This window comes from Gymnoscopelus braueri, assembly GCF_963280865.1.
Source record: "Gymnoscopelus braueri genome assembly, chromosome: 16".
NCBI lineage: Eukaryota > Metazoa > Chordata > Actinopteri > Myctophiformes > Myctophidae > Gymnoscopelus > Gymnoscopelus braueri.
The window spans coordinates 36,725,617-36,745,212 of NC_137616.1; the positions used below are offsets into that span (position 1 = coordinate 36,725,617).

General features: G+C 42.4%; 1 protein-coding gene across 4 annotated transcripts in view; it reads right to left on the minus strand.

Moving 5' to 3' along the window:
• The window catches only part of plcb1l (phospholipase C beta 1-like), a 273,312-nt gene that overhangs the window by 114,756 nt on the left and 138,960 nt on the right, over window positions 1-19,596 (minus strand). For all 4 annotated transcript variants that reach the window (XR_013934755.1, XM_080453637.1, XM_080453638.1 and 1 more), the window contains exons 4-6: window positions 11,897-12,037; window positions 8,792-8,871; window positions 557-610 (exon numbers count right to left, since the gene is read on the minus strand). Coding sequence is in view for 3 of the 4 variants with exons in the window: in XM_080453637.1 (XP_080309763.1) it covers window positions 557-610; window positions 8,792-8,871; window positions 11,897-12,037 (275 nt within the window). In the remaining variant the exon portion in view is untranslated. The remainder of the gene's footprint in view (window positions 1-556; window positions 611-8,791; window positions 8,872-11,896; window positions 12,038-19,596) is intronic.

Consider the following 19,596-nt stretch of genomic DNA (forward strand, 5'->3'; position numbering starts at 1 on the left):
ACATTTTGAGGTATTTGTACTTTACTTGAGTATTTACAATTTCCAATACTTTTACTTCTACTCCACTACATCTCAGAGGCAAATATTGTACTTTTACTCCACTACAATTATTTGAAAGCTTTTGTTACTAGTTACTTTTTAGATACAAATTAAGATATTATGAAACATACAATAACCACTTCAGCCCTATTTTATACATAGGCTATTTTCAAACATTTTAGTACTTTTACTTTTGGTACTTTAAGTACATTTTGATACCAATACTTTTGTACTTTTACTCAAATCCACTTAGAATTCTGGGCTTTTACTTGTAACGGAATATTTCTATAATGCCATAAGTACCATAAGTATTGGTACTTTTACTTGAGTAAAGAATTTGAGTACTTTTTCCACCACTGACCACTGACAGACAGAGAGACAGACAGACAGACAGACAGACAGAGACATAATTGTAAAACAATGGGAGATGGTAGAGAAAAAGAATGCATTAATTGAAATGACGGAACAGCTGGCAGGGCACAGACAGAGGAGAGAGAGGGGAGGAGATCCGTCTTACTTCTTGACAGGGATGCGTCCCTCGGCGTTGAGCTGCAGCAGGAGTCGAGTGTATCTGCATTAGGAGGGAGAGAGAGAACACGATCAATATCTACAGTACAGGTTGCAGTATGTAACACAAGGTTTATTATCTTATGTCTGCACAGTAGTGTAAGTGATGTATGTCCCATGTAGGCTACTGTGTTGATGCTCCTGCATGCTCATCACCGGGACAGATCGCCTGCCATGTGCGTATTCATCACGGCAGCGGGACCTGTGTTACCATGTCCGCTTATTATAAGTGACTTTGGGCTTGTTTTTCTGTTAACCCATTAAGACCTGAAGCCAATTCTACATGTCTCCTAAATCCCAACAGCATTCTGAAAAACGTTATGTTTCAATATCAGTGGTTCTCAATCTTTTTCATGTCAAGGACCCCAAAATGTATATGCATTTGGCCGCCGACCCCCATCTCAAAATATCTTGTTCCAGGGACCCCCCAGAAGCAAAGATTTGAGTTACAAATGTTCGCTTTAAAATATATATATTCAATGATTTGCACACATTTTCTCGATTTTTCTAAAATAGCAGATCTACAAGCTCGTAGCACGGCACTCGGTGCCACCCTATGAGCTTGTATATCTGCTATTTTTCAATAGCCAAAGTGTAATATTGGTTAGTTGCTGGTTGCGTTTCTTTGGGCTTGTTTCTAAAGTGTAGTTGCTTATTTAGGCTTGCTTCCATAATGTTGTTTAAAACAGTGGTTCTCAAACATTTTCATGTCAAGGACCCCCAAATGAATAATGTATATTTCAAAAAGAATAGTGCATGTGATCATGTGGCCTAGTCGTCGCGTCTTGTTTTCGTAGACCTGGCCGCTTATTTCGCTCGCACAATCTGGCAACGCTTGAGCGAGACCACTTTGTATACGCTTGTGTCTAACTGGTGAGCATGTTAGCCGTGTGTTGACGTGACAGCCGGCCTCCTGCCTTTGATCCCTGGCATGCGTTGCACGTTGCAGCTCAGAGCCATGCAGCAGCAGCAGTGAACCGCGGGGCAGGCAGGCTGTAGTGCTCTAAAAATAGCTCCGCTGCAACAGGAGCTGTCATTATAGGGCTGCGGCCTTAAGTGGCTGCTGGCTAATAATTAATATCCACTACAGCATCCACTTCACATAGAGCCAGGCTGCCTGGCTGTCTCCCCCTGCATGCGAGACTAAGTCACCCAGCGGTGACACTAATGGTTAATGTTAGGGATATGGGGTGGTGGACGAGAGCAGTGGTGGAAAAAGTACTCAGATATTTTACTTAAGTAAAAGTAGCAATACCACAATATAAAACTACTCTGTTACAAGTAAAAGGCCTGTGTTCAAAATGTTACTTGAGTAAAAGTACAAAAGTATTGGCATCAAAATGTACTTAAAGTACCAAAAGTAAAAGTACTAAATATTTGAAAATAGCCGATCTACAAGCTCACAACGCGTCGCGGTGCGACGCGTTGTGAGCTTGTAGATCTGCTATTTTCAAATAGCCTAGGTATAAAATAGGGCTAAAGTGGTTAATGTATGTTTTGTGATATCATAATTTATATCTGAAAAGTAACTAGTAACTAAAGTTTTCAAATAATTGTAGTGGAGTAAAAGTACAATATTTGCCTCTGAGATGTAGTGGAGTAGAAGTAGAAGTATTGGAAATTGGAAATACTCAAGTAAAGTACAAATACCTCAAAATTGTACTTAAGTACAGTACTTGAGTAAATGTACTTAGTTACTTTCCACCACTGGACGAGAGGGAGAGAGACGTGAACGGGGGGAGATGGAAACGGAAACCACTTGTGGGAAATCATGTTTCATTTTGCAGTAGCTGTGGCTGCACTGGAATCAGCTTTTGGACTGGTGTAGGGAGGAGGGAAGAAGGAAGGAAAAAAGGGAGGACGGTAAGAGGGAAGTGAGGAAAAAAATAAGGCACATAGGAAAGAATGATGGTGGGGATAAACCTAGGCTGTTTTTGCCACAGGCTGTGTCTGAGGTGTCTTTCCTGATAGACTGCCACCTTTCAGCTGTGTACATTCTATCCTACAGCCCTTTACTGTTCACTTTAGGTACAACCGAACGTCAACTTGCCATTGAAATTACAACGCTAGCTTCCTCACGTGAAGGATTCGCAGAGCTAGTCTGAGGCAGTGAAAACTCCACACTTAAAGGGGAATTATGGTATTTTTTCCCCATAATTAGCGAGACTGATCTATAATATTAGCACAGGTAAACAGGCTGGTTGTGTGGTAACGATTCAACGTCGTGAATTCACATTTTCATGAAAAATGTGAATTCACGTGACCGGGGATGGTTTACCAGGCTCGATCAAAAGAGCAGCGCTCCATTCTGCTCCATGCCCTAATCTCACCAAGTTCTGGTCTGATATATTTAACACTTACTCAAACCTCATTAGTGCCTCATTAGTGCACTAATGAGGGCTTTACATACCCGTTCTATACGAGGCAATAAGCACATGCAATCATAGCCTTTACATCTCTGCTCTTCGAGGAGACTTATATCCTCCTTTCATGGAAGCGACACTCTCCACCCAGCTTTACCAGATGCATTAAAGAGACTATACATGTATTTCTTGAAACTAGAGAAAATCAAATACACACTTAAAAGGGTGAAAAGGGTGAAACAGCCAGACAGGCTAGATAAATAGACGGGAAGGAAAAGTGCCGTTTGCGCGACCTTTTGATGATTGGCCGAATGACAGCACGTTGTCTGCTGGAATCCTTGTTCCGCTGGAACACGGCTGCAGCCAACAGGTGGAACAGAAATCGATAGGTCACTCATTACTCATTCGGCGCAACACTCGCTCGGGTGCCTTTCACACCTAAAGTCCTCTAAAAAGCTCCGGTCGGATCAAGAACCCGACACGCGCTCAAACAGGCCGTTCAGAGCATTTCTAGGGAAAATCACTTAATTGCCATTAAGACCTGGAACGCATCTGTGTCATTTTTAACTCAAATCTTTGCTTCTGTGGGTCCCTGGAACCAAATATTTTGAGATGGGGGTCCGCGACCAAATACATATCATTTTGGGGGTCCTTGACATGAAAAAGTTTGAGCACCACTGATATAGAAACATACGTTTTTTTCAGAAAACTGTTGGGATTTAGAAGACGGTTGTAGAATCGGCTTCAGGTCTTAATGGGTTAATTGTGGGAGGAGAATGAAGTCTGTGTTAATCTCGTGGGAAAGAGGAGATATTCTACTAAATGCACATTCTGCCACTATATTCTGTCTCTGGAAGAGTTCGTTCAGCCTTCTTTCCCTTTCCTCAGTTGTACGATGGTGTCTTGGTGTAAACACTCTACTCCAGCCTCAGACCACTCCATGGAGGAACACTACACAACGGTTATTTATTATGGTGGACTGTCTTTTATTAATCATAATGCCTTTCACTTCCCAGCCAAGGCTAACCTTCTCGTCAATGTATGTCAATATGTGTCACTATGTAAATGCATCGTTATTTTGAGAGTCTTTGCTCTTTATGTACAGTACTGTAGGGCAGAAACGATTTAAAATGTGTGTGTGAACACACTGCAAATTTCTCTAAAATGTATTCCTCTACATGTGTTCACATACTGTATAGAAAAGGCAGAGAAGCCTGAGGCATATGATTTATTCAAATCATTTCTTGTTTCTTGACTCTCTCTCTCTCTCTCTCTCTCTCTCTCTCTCCCCCTCTCTCTTCTCTTATTTCTCCCTCTCCTCTCTAATCCCCCCCCTGCCTGCACCCTCGCTGTGGCTTTGTAGTTAATAGTCAGCCATGAAGGTCATGTCCCACTGTCACTATAGAAAGGCTTGCTGCCGGGTGGAACAATGCAAAACTAACTAGAAAGATGCACTCATTAGAGCGCTAAACTGCCTGAGGGCATGCCCTTATGATAATAGGATTGTATGCAGGGAAAGTTCTACCTACAGCCATGATGAGAGAGTAGCGCGGAATGTGATTACCAGTTGTACATAATCTCTACTGTCTCTCTCTCTCCCCCTCTCCCTCTCCCTCTCTCTCTCTCTCTCTCTCTATCATACCCGACGGAGACGATATGACACAAGAGAGAGAGAAAAGAGAGATATTGGTCCCTCAAACCATACACGCATTACGTCACATAAAATTCAGTACGGATTTCCCGACCAAATTAGTAATCACCCAAAACACTATTTAAAACACATTTACATTCTTCTCAAATCCAGCATGCTCGTTCAAGCCTGGAAACCAGACAAATCTGCCAAAAATAATTCGCTCTTCGTGATTAGTCTGGCAATGGCAGGCCATGCTCATTCAGCAACTCTAATCATCTGTGATTTGAAGAGTATTAAATATTAGTTTTGCAGGAGTTTCAGCACTTTAAACTCTGTCAAAGTGGCTAAAGAAAGACTGACTTAAGACATGCTCGGACTGAGTTGAATGTGCTTGGACATTAGACTCATGTAACTTGGGAATTTGGGGTATGTTGTCATGTTTCTAAATGTATATTGCATTTTGAATCTAGCGTCGGACCATAAACTTGCATGTGTGCAATTGGCTAGTTCCGGCACATCCCAAAAGCCAGAGAGACCGGAGTGTTGTAAATGGCTAGTTAATAGTATATAGATCCCATAAGCTGGCAGAACAATCCCCTGATTGGCCCTGATTTTCAAAAAATAGCAGATCTACAAGCTCTCACCGCATTGCATTCCCACGTATTGTTGAGTTTGTAGATCAGGTATTTTCGAATAGCCGAAAAAATGAAATAGGGCATAAGTATTTAAACCTTATTATGTTGGGGACCCCCTAGAAGCCCCGTCGAGGACCGTATAGAACCCTTTTTAATCTGGACTATTGTGTTGTTTTTAAAAAGGACCACCTTTTTACAAACAACACAATAAAAAAACTGGCAGAAAATAATAGGTGTTGTTCAAGTGTTTGAGCGTGTGCGTGCGTGCGTGCGTGCGTGCGTGCGTGCGTGCGTGCGTGCGTGCGTGCGTGCGTGCGTGCGTGCGTGCGTGCGTGCGTGCGTGCGTGCGTGCGTGCGTGCGTGCGTGCGTGCGTGCGTGCGTGCGTGCGTGCGTGCGTGCGTGCGTGCGTGCGTGCGTGCGTGCGTGCGTGCGTAGGTGCGCACGTGTGCCCTTTTCTATTTTACAGAGTCAACTTGCACCATGTGGAACTTTTTTTCTTGTTGCTAATAGTGTGGGGTTATAATTCTGTAACCACAAAAACAGCCTTGTGTCGACGACCAGCTAAAACCTGCCCTCCATTCAATTCCCTGTGCGCCGCATGGCCAGTGGTTTGCTTTTTATTGTGTTCTAAGTCAATTAGCTTCCTCTGGGCCTGCTGGCTTTAAGCCATTCAATCCGGGAACGCATCTGAGTCATTTTAGATTTGAGCTAATAACCCCATTATTTTATACTTTGGCTTTTCAAAAATAGCAGATATACAAGCCCAAAGCGTGGCACTTTTTGAAAAGTCTTGGACATTTGTGCAAATCTTTGAATACATACTGTATATATAATATATTTAACAACATTTATAGCTCAAATCTTTGCTACTGGAGGTCCCTGGAACAAAATATTTGACAAATGTTCGCTTTTAAAAAATACATATTAAAAGATTTGCAAAAATGTTCAGGATTTAAAAAAAAACCAGATATACAAGCTCATAGCGCGGCTATGAGCTTGTATATCTTCTATTTTTGAATAGCCAAAGACATCTAAAACGACACAGATGCGTTCCCGGATTGAATGGGTTAACGGTTGCAGTTCACTTTTACACATCAAACAGCCCGGGGGGGGGTCAATTTGAACCGGAGCGAGAGCCGTTAACATACACTGCTAAACAACAGGAAAGGCTCATAAAACGGAACCATTTTCTTATGATTGCGTTTTAAAATCACTTGATTTGGTTCCATAACAAAATGGACCATTTCGTCATGTCCAAGACTGTTACTTTTCAGGATTCAAATTCAAAAGTAGCAGATCCACAAGCTCGAAAACGAGTCGCTTCGCGCCGCGTTTTCGAGCTTGTGGATCTGCTACTTTTGCTATTTTTGTGTGATGCTGTACTACGTAGTATGATCAAGTAGGGTGTTAATTTAAGAAAAAACACAAACATTTAGAATATCATCACCTTGCTAAACAAATGGCCTAAGTAATTTTGTTTTTCTGATTTAAAAAAAAAAACTATATGATATTTCTTAATCATTTCACACAAAATGTTTATAACAAGTTATGACTATTAATATAAAAATAACACTGTCTGTCAGTTATATAAGAGATTTAAATAGGTTTAAATAGGATTAAACCTGACTTAGGTCAAATGATTTTGGCCTAACTCAAAAATCATTTGGTCATTTCTTTGGCCTAAGTCACAAAACCATGTGGCTTAGGCCAACAAAATTGTCTATTTTGGCTGAAGTCACACTAGAGAGATAGACCATTATACTAAAAGTGGAGGGAACAGCATGATCCTTTTCAATTAGGAGATAGGCGATTTTACCAGAGGTGGCCACTGGCCAGTGTCATCAGGAGCTGACTTAGGCAAAAATATAATTTTCCTCAAAAAATTACTTAGGCCATTAGTTTAGCAAGGTGACGATATGGACATATAGGAGGTTTCTGCCCGACAGCAACGATTTGCCAAATAGAAGCTCTTAAGGGACCACACCTTTCTCGGGTTCCGTTGCTGTACACTGCTTTGTTGAGAGGGAGCACTGTGTGTGCGGCCATCAGCAGTGAGGCGATGAGCTCCACAGACTCAGTGAGTTTCTATCTAGATTGGATCGATATGAACCGCGGCGAGGTCGTGGGCATTACGGGGTTATTACACAGGATCAGACATGGCCGGCGAGGGGTGACCAAAGGCCACGTCGGAGGGAGGGCGGCGGGCGGGCTAAAGCGACGGACTCCGAGGCCCGATGGGAGACAACGGCACACCTCCACCGTCCATTAACATTTAGAGAAGGATGCCGTGGATGCACGCTCAGGTCAGCCATCAAGACATTTATAGAACTGCTGCCAACAGCCTGCCGTTGGGGTGAGGAGGTGGGAAGAACGTATACTGTACATCGTTGCTATCAGGCAGCCCTTGTATCTCCATAATTCAACTTTTCACGTTTTGTTGTGAATTAATGCCCACTTTATGCACAAAAGTAGAGAAAATAGCCTACAAGGCGTTGTGAGCTTGTAGGCTATTTTCTCAACTCACTATATTAAATCGTTAATAAAAAAAGAATAATACAGACGTTTTGGACTTTTGGTGTCCGCCCGAGAGCAATGACAAATACGTTACAGGCACATAAGAACACACACGGCCATGAACCGTAAGCACTGTCACACACACACACACACACACACCCCCCCCCCCCCCCCCCAACTCCCAACTCCCAACCCTACAAAGACTATGCGGAGAGAGAGAGAAAAAAGTCATACCCACGGTGGGCTTCGATCACAGGAGGTTGAGGTTACTAGCCAAGCATTGCTACCAGGTAAGCCACCGAGGCAGCTGTCCCATCACTCGATTCAATGCCTTTTACTTTTTGTAGTCCTATAGTCACGCATTAGGGAGTGAAAATGACAGAGTGGCAATAACTGACGCCTATCTGTGAGAATGTGCTGTGTGTGCGCGTGTGTGCGTGGGCGTGTGCGCGCACACGTGTGTGAGTGAGTGCCCACAAAAGTGTGTATCTGCACGTTTATGCGTGTAACGTGCACGGGTTTATGTGTGAGCATGCATGCTTGTACTCTGTTTGTGAGTTGGTGTTTGTGCACAGTTATGCAAACACGTGTGTAAGCGTACGACAGCATGGTTGTGTGTCCACGTTACGACTGATAAATACTTGGTGTCTTGCCCCGAAAATAGCGTACGCGTTGTACAAGCTCACAACGCGTCGCGATGCGACGCGTTGTGAGCTTGTAGATCGGCTATTTTCAAATAGCCTATGTATAAAATAGGGCTAAAGTGTTTAATGTATGTTTCATTATATCATAATTTATATCTGTAAAGTAACTAGTAACTAAAGTTTTCAAATAATTGTAGTGGAGTAAAAGTACAAAATTTGCCTCTGAGATGTAGTGGAGTAGAAGTAAAAGTATTGGAAATTGGAAATACTCAAGTAAAGTACAAATACCTCAAAATTGTACTTAAGTACAGTACTTAAGTAAATGTACTTAGTTACTTTCCACCACTGAGTGTGAGTGAGCATATTGTGTGTGTGTGTATTTGCTGCACCCTTACCCCTTCTCCACACAGGCCTCTCTGGACATGTTCTGTGCCAGCAGGTTGGAAGCCAGGCTGAACAGCTCCTCCGCCCACTCCTGCAATCGCAAAAGCACACACACACACACACACACACACACACACACACACACACACACACACAGAGTTAGGGGGAGCAGCACAGGAAGTGGCAGGTGGATTCCGTTGGAGGTGAAATCTCTCCTCCCACCCAGCAGACTAGCTATAATGAACCCAGAGAGAGAGAGGACTGACGACTTCATTGAGAGTCTAAACTAATCTCCTCGGCCCACTCGGTTCCCAACCCGCCGGACCCCCAGGGACCACTCTCTGCCTTTTCCTGTTTTTACATCTTATCAGACACACACTTTGACCCGTTAAGACCTGGAACGCATCTCTGTCATTTTTTTTATTTGAGCTAAAAAAAAAGCATTCTTTTTTACTTTGGCTATTCAAAAATAGCAGATCTGCAAGCTCATAGCACGGCACCGAGGGCCGCGCAATGAGCTTGTAGAGCTGCTATTTTTGAAAAAATCGTGAAAACGTGTGCAAATCTATATAATATTCTTTTAAAGCATTTTTAACTCAAATCTCTGGGAGTCCCTGGAACAAAATGTTTTGAGATAGGGGTCGGTGGCCAAATACATGTCATTTTGGAGGTCCTTGACACAAAAAAGATTGAGCACCACTGATATAGAACCATAAGTTTTTTTAGAATACTGTTGGGATTTAGAAGACATTTGTAGAATCGGCTTCAGGTCTTAACCGATTGACTGCCAGAATTATTTCAGATTTTTAGCTGTTGCCTGCCAGAGATTTTTCATTGAAAAACAAAAAGTACTCAGGAGCCGAGATACAGAGTTTTAAGTTAACAAGGAAGTGGATAGGAGTCTAGATCTTCGAAAAATCATATCTCCTTGGTCTTTGGGTCAAATAATTTGGCGTTATTGGCAGGCAAAGTGTGGGTTAACTGCCAAATGTGACGTTCATTCAAGGAATTCGTTTTGGCACGGGTGCAGGGACGCCATGCATGCATACAGCAGTGGTTCTTCTCGACCTTTTTCTGGATCAGGGCCCAGTTGAAAATCTTGAAATTGTTCACGGCCCACCCATCTGACCACTTAACACGGGTGGGTGGGCCCAAAAGAAGGGTGGGCCACGTGCATTTTCAGAGCATCTTTATTTGAATGATCACTCAATCGACTGTGTTTTGGCTTGAATCGGTGGATCATACTTAAATTTATTGATATCACAATAAAAAAATGTTTGAAGATTTTTTTTAAAAACAATGTTTAAAAAAATATGAATGTTATATTATCATTCAAATCTTAGTGTTGTGCCAATTATTTGGGGCCCCCCTTGCGGCCCACCGGTGGGCCCCAGACCACAGGTTAAAAAACAGTGGCGTAAAAAAGTATTAATTATACTTAGTCGTGCAGCGGTATCATGCACCGATATAAGAGTACCAAATCACACGGGCAAACAAGACGCATTGACAATGCATTGTAACACTGCATATTATGAACAGGTGGGGAGAGTGGAGGTGTGTGGTTCTTGGGGTCGTGTGTGTGGGTGTGTGGCTGTGTTGGGGGGGGGGAGACTGTGGGCTAGGAGCTCTCGTTAAGGAGACAAATGACAGCTGCTGAGGTGGTGAGGCGGCAAGGTGTGGCGATGATTGGCTCTCTGTGTCAATCGCAAGGCAGCCGCCGCCTGATTGAGCGCTGTCCTTTTGAAAGCAACGGTTTTCATCGCAAAGACGGACACAGGCTTACGAGGCTGCGTGCACGTTTTCGCAGCTTGTGCACGAGTCACAGCCATCTAGTTTACGTCTATCTAAAAACGACGAGCCACAGTTACCAAACACCACACACAAATACCAGACATGCAGTAGCACTGATCTCTGCTTAAACAGTTCAACTATTCAGCTTTGAATTTCGCTGTTTGTACCTGTATGACAGTGTTGATTTCGTCGACTAAAACTATGAGATTTTTTTTTCGTCAACTACCTTTTTTCACTGACGAAAACGAAATAAAAACTAAGCTATGACGACTAAAACTCCGACTAAATATATTGACAATTTCGTCAACAAATAAAAACTAGACCAAAATGTTAGTGAGGGACGAGTGGAGAGGAGATCCAGTAGAACTAAAAGACAAGTAATTTTATGTTTGGTTGAGCTCGGTTGTTGCGCTCTGAAAATAGCAGATCTACAAGCTCACAACGCGACGCGTTGTGAGCTTGTAGATCGGCTATTTTCAGCATGCAAATAAGTGTAAAATCAGGCATTACGACGCCATCAAGGAACCGCCAAAATATATTTTAGACTAAATCAACTGTAGATTTAGTCGGCTGTAATCTTATGATATTTAGTCGACTAAAACTAGACAAAATCTAAAACAAGATGACTAAAATATGACTAAAACTAAATGGAATTTTATTCAAAAGACTAAAACTAAATCAAAATTTGCTGTCAAAATCAACACTGCTGTACAGTATGAGTGAGTTACAAATAAAACCTGATTGAATCTCCGACCGGAATCGTGCCTTTGAATGCTGCCTACTGATGCAGAGCCATTGACTCGATCCTATCAGGAGGTTAATTGCACCCACCTGGTGTCCCATGTCTAACGAGTCCCTAATTAGACAGCTAATAGAACGACAAAGACACCTGGGGAACAACACACTGTCTGTCCTACAGTAGCTGAACAGAGAATTAATGAAAAGTATTTAGCTTTTATCACCCGTACAGACAATAAGCAATTATAATTAATCATACTTATGGCACACCTATTCAACCTTAACTAGTTGCTCATTAGTATGCATAGAGTATTAGTAACATATTGGCTCTTTATTAGTCATTATGAAGCAGTTATGAACCACTTAAGCCCTATACTTCTTGTGACGATATCAGATCTTACAAGCTCCTTTTTGAGCTTTTAGATCGGCTATTGTGAAAAGGTAAATATTATTTTTTTTGTACAAAGTAGGGATGCCAGGGTTAACATGCCTTATTCTGAACCAAATGGACCCTTACGGATGTTACAGTGTAAAAGCAGTAGTATTGACGTTGATGCTCTTGTTGTTATTGTGAACATGTACTGTACCTTGGCTGTCTCCTCCTGAAAAGCCATGAAGTTGAGGTAGTTGATGTTGACCATGTCTGGGCCGCTAACCACGGTCAGCATCCTGTTCTCCATCTTCCCCACCAGGGTGCTGACATCAAGCAGCTCACGCAGCTTGGCATCCTGAACAAAACGCAAACAGACACCAAGAAAAGAGAGAGAGAGAGAGAGCACGTCAAGGACAAGAGCAACCATAGACGTGATCTGGAAACAAACAATGGCAGCCAGCGTCATGTACTGACTATTAGTGATGGCAATCATGGGAAATGGATTGAAAAATTAAACACTTATTAAGCCCTATATAATTTGTTGTACAATGAATAGCAAAAAAAGCAGATCTATTCAGCTCACAACACATTGCATCTCGACGCGTTGTGTGTGTGTTGTGTTTTGAAAATATGTGTACAAATAAAAGCTTATTATAGTTATCATTGTGGTGTTGTTCTTAGTTTGTTCATGTACTGTATGTACCGTACTCATGTTTATTTATGTGGTATGTTATAAGGCAGGACGTAATACGAACAGGAAGGATTGTTAATGTCAGTGGTTTTCTTTTGTTGTGTATTGTGTCATATAATCCCATATGGGATGGGCCAAAATAAAAATGTAATTCATTCATATTCAGGGTAAAATAGTATAGAACTCTTTATTGTCCACAAGTGGAAATTAGTTTTGTACATGCTAGCTTAAAGAAACACAATAAAAAGATATCACTACAATAAAATATATTAAAAAAACTCAAATAACCAGCCGACCTCGGGCCTGGCATAGCCACACAAATGTACTGCCAGAGCAAATGACATTCACACGGGCAGATTCGTCTGGATTTCAGACTATTCGACCTTATAACTGTATAAAAATGTAATTGGACTGACTGCACCACTCCTGGACACAAGCACATCCCTCACGGACACAGGCACCCCTCCTGAACTGGACACACACACACACACACACACACACACACACACACTCACACAGACACACACACACCCCTCACAGACACACACACACCCCTCACAGACACACACACACCCCTAACAGACACACACACCCCTCACAGACACACACACACACACCCCTCACAGACACACACACACACACACACCCCTCACAGACACACACACACACACACACACACACACACCACACCCCTCACAGACACACACACCCCTTACGGGCACACGCACACCTCTATATCAGTGGTTCTCAAACTTTTTTTCATGCCAAGGACTCCCAAAATGATGTGTATTTGTCCGCGGACCCCCATCTCAAAAAAATAGTTCCAGGGACCCCCAGAAGCACAGATTTGAGTTAAAAATGTCCGCAAAAAAAAATCATATATTCAAAGGTTTGCACACATTTTCAAGATTTTTCAAAAATAGCAGATCTACAAGCTCATAGCGTGGCACTATGAGCTTGTAGATCTGCTATTTTTGAATAGCCAAAGTATAAAAGGTTAAAATTATTGTGATGCTATATTAACACATTTTGCTGGGGACCCCCTGGTACGCCCCCAAGGACCCCTGGGGGTCCCCGGACCCCACTTTGAGAACCAGTGCTCTAATGGACATGCGCGCCCCTCACAGACACCCACATGGACACCCGCGCCTGAAGACAGACACGTTTCAGGCCTGTATACTGTATAAAAGTTGCATATACTTGTGATGTAATTCAATCAGTCGCGTGTTCAGACTTAAAAACGTTGTTTCAAATATTTATTTTAAAGCTTTATAACGTAACAGAGTAAAATCTATGAAATAACATCCGTTTTTCTTTTTATAATAACTTGGCCAACTAGGTCCAGATATCTTTCTAGCACGTTAGATTTCTCTGGATGTGGATCTGCGACACTTAGGCGAGTGGTCATGCTCGGATCGCGGCTTTAGTTCAATCAAAACCTGAAAGAGCTGAGCAGTTCACACTTTAGTGATCAAAACCTTTGGGAGTGAACGCTGATTTGCCTTCGATCTGGGGCTTTGTTTGGCGACGTCCAACAAATGAAAAAGAAAATCAACATGTGTGCAAAAACGTACACATACCATTATGTGATTATAAAAAATAACCATGGAGGCTAGCCGCTAAACACCCGTTGTGTGTAAGCAGTAAGCACCTGCTGCGCCAGCCCCACTTAGGTCCTCTCTCCCCTGTGCAGAATCGCAGACACCTTCAATCAGAGACATAACACTTAGAACCTGGCATCCATATCTTTCTTAGTTTTGGGGCTTTTTTGGGGCTCTCTGATGTCCATTCTACCATGAAAAAAAACACTGCAGCCAGAACAGGTCATTTATCATTGCAGCTGAAAAAGCTGCTATGAGCTTCAGAAGCTGCAAAGCTTCAGAAGAGAAAAACTCTGGGACATGGTTTAAGTAAGTGGTTTTCTTTAGGCTACAACCTTTGTTTGAACGTTTAAAGGACCATAAAAAATACAAATAAAATGTTCAAAAACAGCATGAAATATCCTCTTGTCATATACTGTAAGTTAGAGAATCTTTTCTTCACTTCCACAGAGAACCTTTGTGTATGTTGAGATAAGCACAGCATTTTTAAAAAAAGGGCAGGTTGGCCTCAAGGCACAGCAAATTCTGGAGTGTTCATTTTACAGTACTTGAACTAAATGAACACTAATTGTAATTGCACATGAGAGAGAAGTCCCGTTGTCAACACTTGGAATGGAACTAGCTGTTCTCTGTGAGTTGGCGTGTGATGCTGTCTTCTTGGGTAATCGGTGGGCACAGCTCAGCCTTACCTGCATCCAAAACTACCTACTGTAGTAGCCGAAAGAACACACACAACTAGTGGCATAAAACACTTCTAATGAAAAATAAGAAACCAACCCGAGTACAAAACGAGGCTACAGCAAAGGAAAGCAAGTGACAAAAAATAGTTCGGAAAGAAACACTATTCAGTTTCATGGCAAAATTTCACACTAAAAGACAATATTTTGGAAGAATTTCAACTTTTTTTTTTAGATAAGACAGTGAAGAGAACGCAGAGATATGTGGTCAGCACATTAACCGGTTGAACCAGTAAGGTGCTGAGCCTGTTGACGTGTGCAGTTCTAGACAGCTTGTCTTGACAGCCAAAATAAACTTTTTTTTTTGCTGTGTTTGCAGTGTTTAGCTGAACAGCTTGCCGGGAAATCTTAATACGATTGAAGTATTTATCGATTTATCATACAGAACCAGACTTTAACATACTGACTGGCTGTGTAGACCCAGATGATTATCGTGTAGTTAATTGTATAACAACACTTTGACATGCCCTTGCAAGATCTGCTGTCCTGCCCCTTATTTTCACAATATTTATCTGTGGATGCCTCAACTCCTAGAATTCCAAGTACTTGTCAGGGTGGGGGGGTCCTCAATTGAAATATGATTATTTTGGGGGGTCGCTACCTGAAAGGTTTGAGAACCACTAACCTAGGGGACCACAATGGAAATAGGCCGTAGGGCTTTATTAAGTTTTTGTTTTAATGTATGGTGCCGTTTTGGCTTTCTCAGCAGAGCTGCATGTTTTTAAGATGAAATCGTGGAACAAAATCAATCAATCAGTCATCAAACAAGCGATCAAAGAGCGGCTGCTTGAGGCTGATGACAGACTGACAGATTTGCTACCACCCCAGTGAACCCTAATGGTTCGTGGATGTTCCATTATCACAGCCTAGTAGCAGCAAATGAGGAGGGCCCAAGCTTGTACCATCATAAGAGCGCACACTCCTTTCAATGCAAACAGACTGATGGGGCACTTTGATCGGAGACATTAGCGCCAGTGAATGTCTTGACAACTGCTGAATGAGCTGATGAATCGAGTGTCAGTGTGCACAGATGTCTCTGAAAATGGTCATCAAAAAGTAGTATAAGGCACAGTAGCTTGTTGGTGGGTATTCATTATGGATGCCACACTTTGATGTCACACTTTCTTTGTTGTTGGCGGACATCAGCAGCAGATCATAAGACGCCTTTCACATCAACACAAACAATTTTGGGATGAATCATTTGATGATATATTCTTTAAATATAAATATAACCCTATGATACCTTATCTTATGAGATATCTTATGAGAACATATTGCAATACAAGAAAGGCAGACAAGACAACAAAGGGGATGATATGAAAGGATAGTTCATTGAGCCACAGTACACAATGGTTCCCGCAAAAGACAACAATTCAGTTTCATGGCTCACGGGCCGACTGTGTGTACTGAGAAGCAAAGATGTGTACGATTTTGCTTGCCACACTTATTGCTTGCCACAGTTAGGAAAGAAGTAACCAAATAAACTTAAGCAAACATGCATTCAGGCTATTCATCTTGGTTGCAAAAACGACTATGCCTGCTAGGCACCAGAGAGGAATAACAATGATTTTTCTTTCCTCTCCTCTATGGTCCAATGTAGGCAGCAATCACCATTGCCAAGTTAATTCACACAACAATGACACCCTATAAAGGACTTTGCAGCTAAAGCAAATGAGCTTCCACTAATTTACCCAATCAAACAAAGAGCATTGTGTCCTGTGTCACGCTGATAAGTGTCCCCGACACGTCCCTCGCGCCCTCCAATCGAATCGCGCCGGGCTTAGTAGCGCCCGTTAATATCGCGGCAAACTTTTTTTTACCCAAGCAACATCAATTATTTTCCCTGACGAAGACTCTCTTGTCTCTTCCCCCCAGTGACAGCCCCGTCTGGCTGGCTGGCTCTCTAATATGAGCCATCAAACACAACACTTTGGAGAGCTACCTTCCTGGGAAGATAGCGTTCATTTCCCTTTAGAGACGTGTTGCCACGGAGATGATGGACGAAGGCAGAGCATTGTGCAGAAGTTTGTGTCGAGGGAAGAGTGCTGACGTGATGAGTGAAGCATTCTGCTCTTCAGCATGTGTGCAAATCAAACATGTTAGACAAAGCATAGAGCATGTTTACAAACACATTGCTGGGAAATGTGTCCCCTTGATGGCACATGCAGCAACTACACCAGTGTTACCAGTTGTGTTGTGCAAGAGAAATAAGGAACCAGGTCTACGAAAACAAGCCCAAAAGAAGCAACTAGGCCACATGATCACACCTATTAGAAAATAGCAGGTCTACTGTACAAGCTCACAACGCGTCGCATTGTGAGCTTGTAGATCTGCTAACTCTCAACACAAAACTTTTTTTCTTTTTTATATATATTTGAAATACACAAATCTTGTATGGGGGTCCCCTGGCACAACATATTTTCATTTGGGGTCCGTGGACAAATACATATTTATTAGGGGGTCCTTGACATGTTTGAGAACCACTGTTCTAAACAACATTAGGAAGCAAGCCCAAAAAAGAAATGCTACCCGCAACTACAGTACCAAATATTTACAAGCGACTTCACAGAAACACAAGCCCAAAGTCGCTTATAACAAGCGAACATGGCAACACTAAACTACTACACCACCACAATCTCAGTGGTCAGCGATCTGCATGACAGCACTGCAGCCGTTTACCCAAGTGCACAAAATAAGCAATAAGGTGCCAGGTCACCCCAGAGCAGTGGTGGAAAGTAACTAAGTACATTTACTCAAGTACTGTACTTAAGTACAATGTTGAGGTATTTGTACTTTACTTGAGTATTTCCAATTTCCAATACTTTTACTTCTACTCCACTACATCTCAGAAGCAAATATTGTACTTTTACTCCACTACAATTATTTGAAAACTTTAGTTACTAGTTACTTTGCAGATTTAAATCATTATATTATAAAACATACATTAACCACTTAGCCCACTAAGCCCTATTTTATACATATAGGCTATTTGAAAATAGCAGATCAACAAGCTCACAACGCATCGCATCGCGACGCGTTGTGAGCTTGTAGATCGTCTATTTTCAAACATTTTAGTACTTTTACTTTTGGTACTTTAAGTACATTTTGTTACCAATACTTTTGTACTTTTACTCAAGTAAATGTTTAATTCCGGACTTTGACTTGTAAGAGACTACGTCTACACTGCAGTATTGATACTTTTACTTAAGTAAAACATTTGAGTATTTTTCCACCACTGCCCCGAGAGACAGAGAGACAGAGTGAGAGGTTTTGCTACATGGGCGCATACATGCAGTCCCCCTCCACCCAGAGATCGATGGGAAGCAAAGTGCTGATTTGAATAGGAAATACATCATCCTGCACTCCAACGTAGTCAGAATGCCACCGGCCCCATCAATCACGGCACAGAAAAAAAGTCACTTCCAATTTGCTAAAAGACGCGACATCAAAGCAGATGGGATTTGGCAGGCGTTTGAGAGGACTGAAAGGCTTTTCGAGATCCAGACACGTTGCGTGGTTGAATGAACGTCTTTGCATGTTTCATTTATCACCGCTTTTTGGAACACAGACATCATTTAGATAACGCTCTGATCGTGTGTTTCGACGCTGCTTGTAGTAATTAGCTGAACGTGAGGCAAGGCAGCCGACCTCTGCAGAGAAGCTGCGGGAGGTCGCGTCACACCTGGGGTTAGAATAGGACTTCAACTTGGAGAAGAAACAAGACAGGAAAGAGGGGGAGAGGGGGAGAAAGGAGCGGAGAGGACAGTGTTTTACTTAAGTAAAAGTATCAATACTGCAATGTAGAAGCACTCTGTTACAAGTAAAAGTCTGGAATTAAAAATGTACTTGAGTAAAAGTACAAAAGTATTGGTATCAAAATGTACTTAAAGTACCAAAAGTAAAAGTACAAAAATGTTTGAAAATAGCCGATCTACAAGCTCACAACGCGTCGCGATGCGACGCGTTGTGAGCTTGCAGATCGGCTATTTTCAAATAGCCTAGGTATAAAACAGGGCTAAAGTAGTTAATGTCTGTTTTATAATGTAATAATTTGCAATCTGCAAAGTAACTAGTAACTAAAGTTTTCAAATAATTGTAGTGGAGTAAAAGTACAATATTTGCCTCTGAGATGTAGTGGAGTAGAAGTAAAAGTACTGACAATTGGAAATACTCCAGTAAAGCAAAAATACCTCAACATTTTACTTAAGTACAATACTTAGTAGTAAATGTACTTAGTTACTTTACACCACTGGGAGAGGATGGTTTGTGGTGGAGGAGTGAAAGTAAAAAAAGAGAAAGGGAGGACAGGTCAGGGGGTATAGGACTAGGAGATCAGACAATAGAGGACTGAAGGAAGGCGTGATGAGGAAGGAGGAGACCGGCTAAAAACGAAAGGGCAGAAAGGTGGTGAGAGGAAAAGGATGAGAGCGGAGAGCCTCTCTCTTGAGTGAGATTTAATTTGTACCGGTGCATTGTGGGAGGAGGGCTTGGAGGCATGCCTGCGGGCCCCCGTTACCACGGCGATGCAAGATTTATAACCAAACAGGAGGCGAGCGTGGGGGGAGGAGGGGTGGAGTCTGTTTGACGGGATGGACGGACCGGGCCGGGGGAGAGGGTGGAGGGGAAGGTTGGAGAGATGGTGTTTGCATGTTTTACAAAAAAAGCCATACTGTGAAAATGACAGGACACCCACTGCTGGGAATGCACACGCGGGCGTGGGTGTGTGTGTGTGTGTGTGTGTGTGTGTGTGTGTACTGTGTACAAGTGCATGTTGTGTGCAAGCATGCGTGTGTGTGTGTGCAAATATCTGCGTAGATGGCGAGAGAGACAGTGTGCGCGGGTGCGCGTCTGTATGTGTGTGTGTGTGTGTGCATGCCAAGTGTAG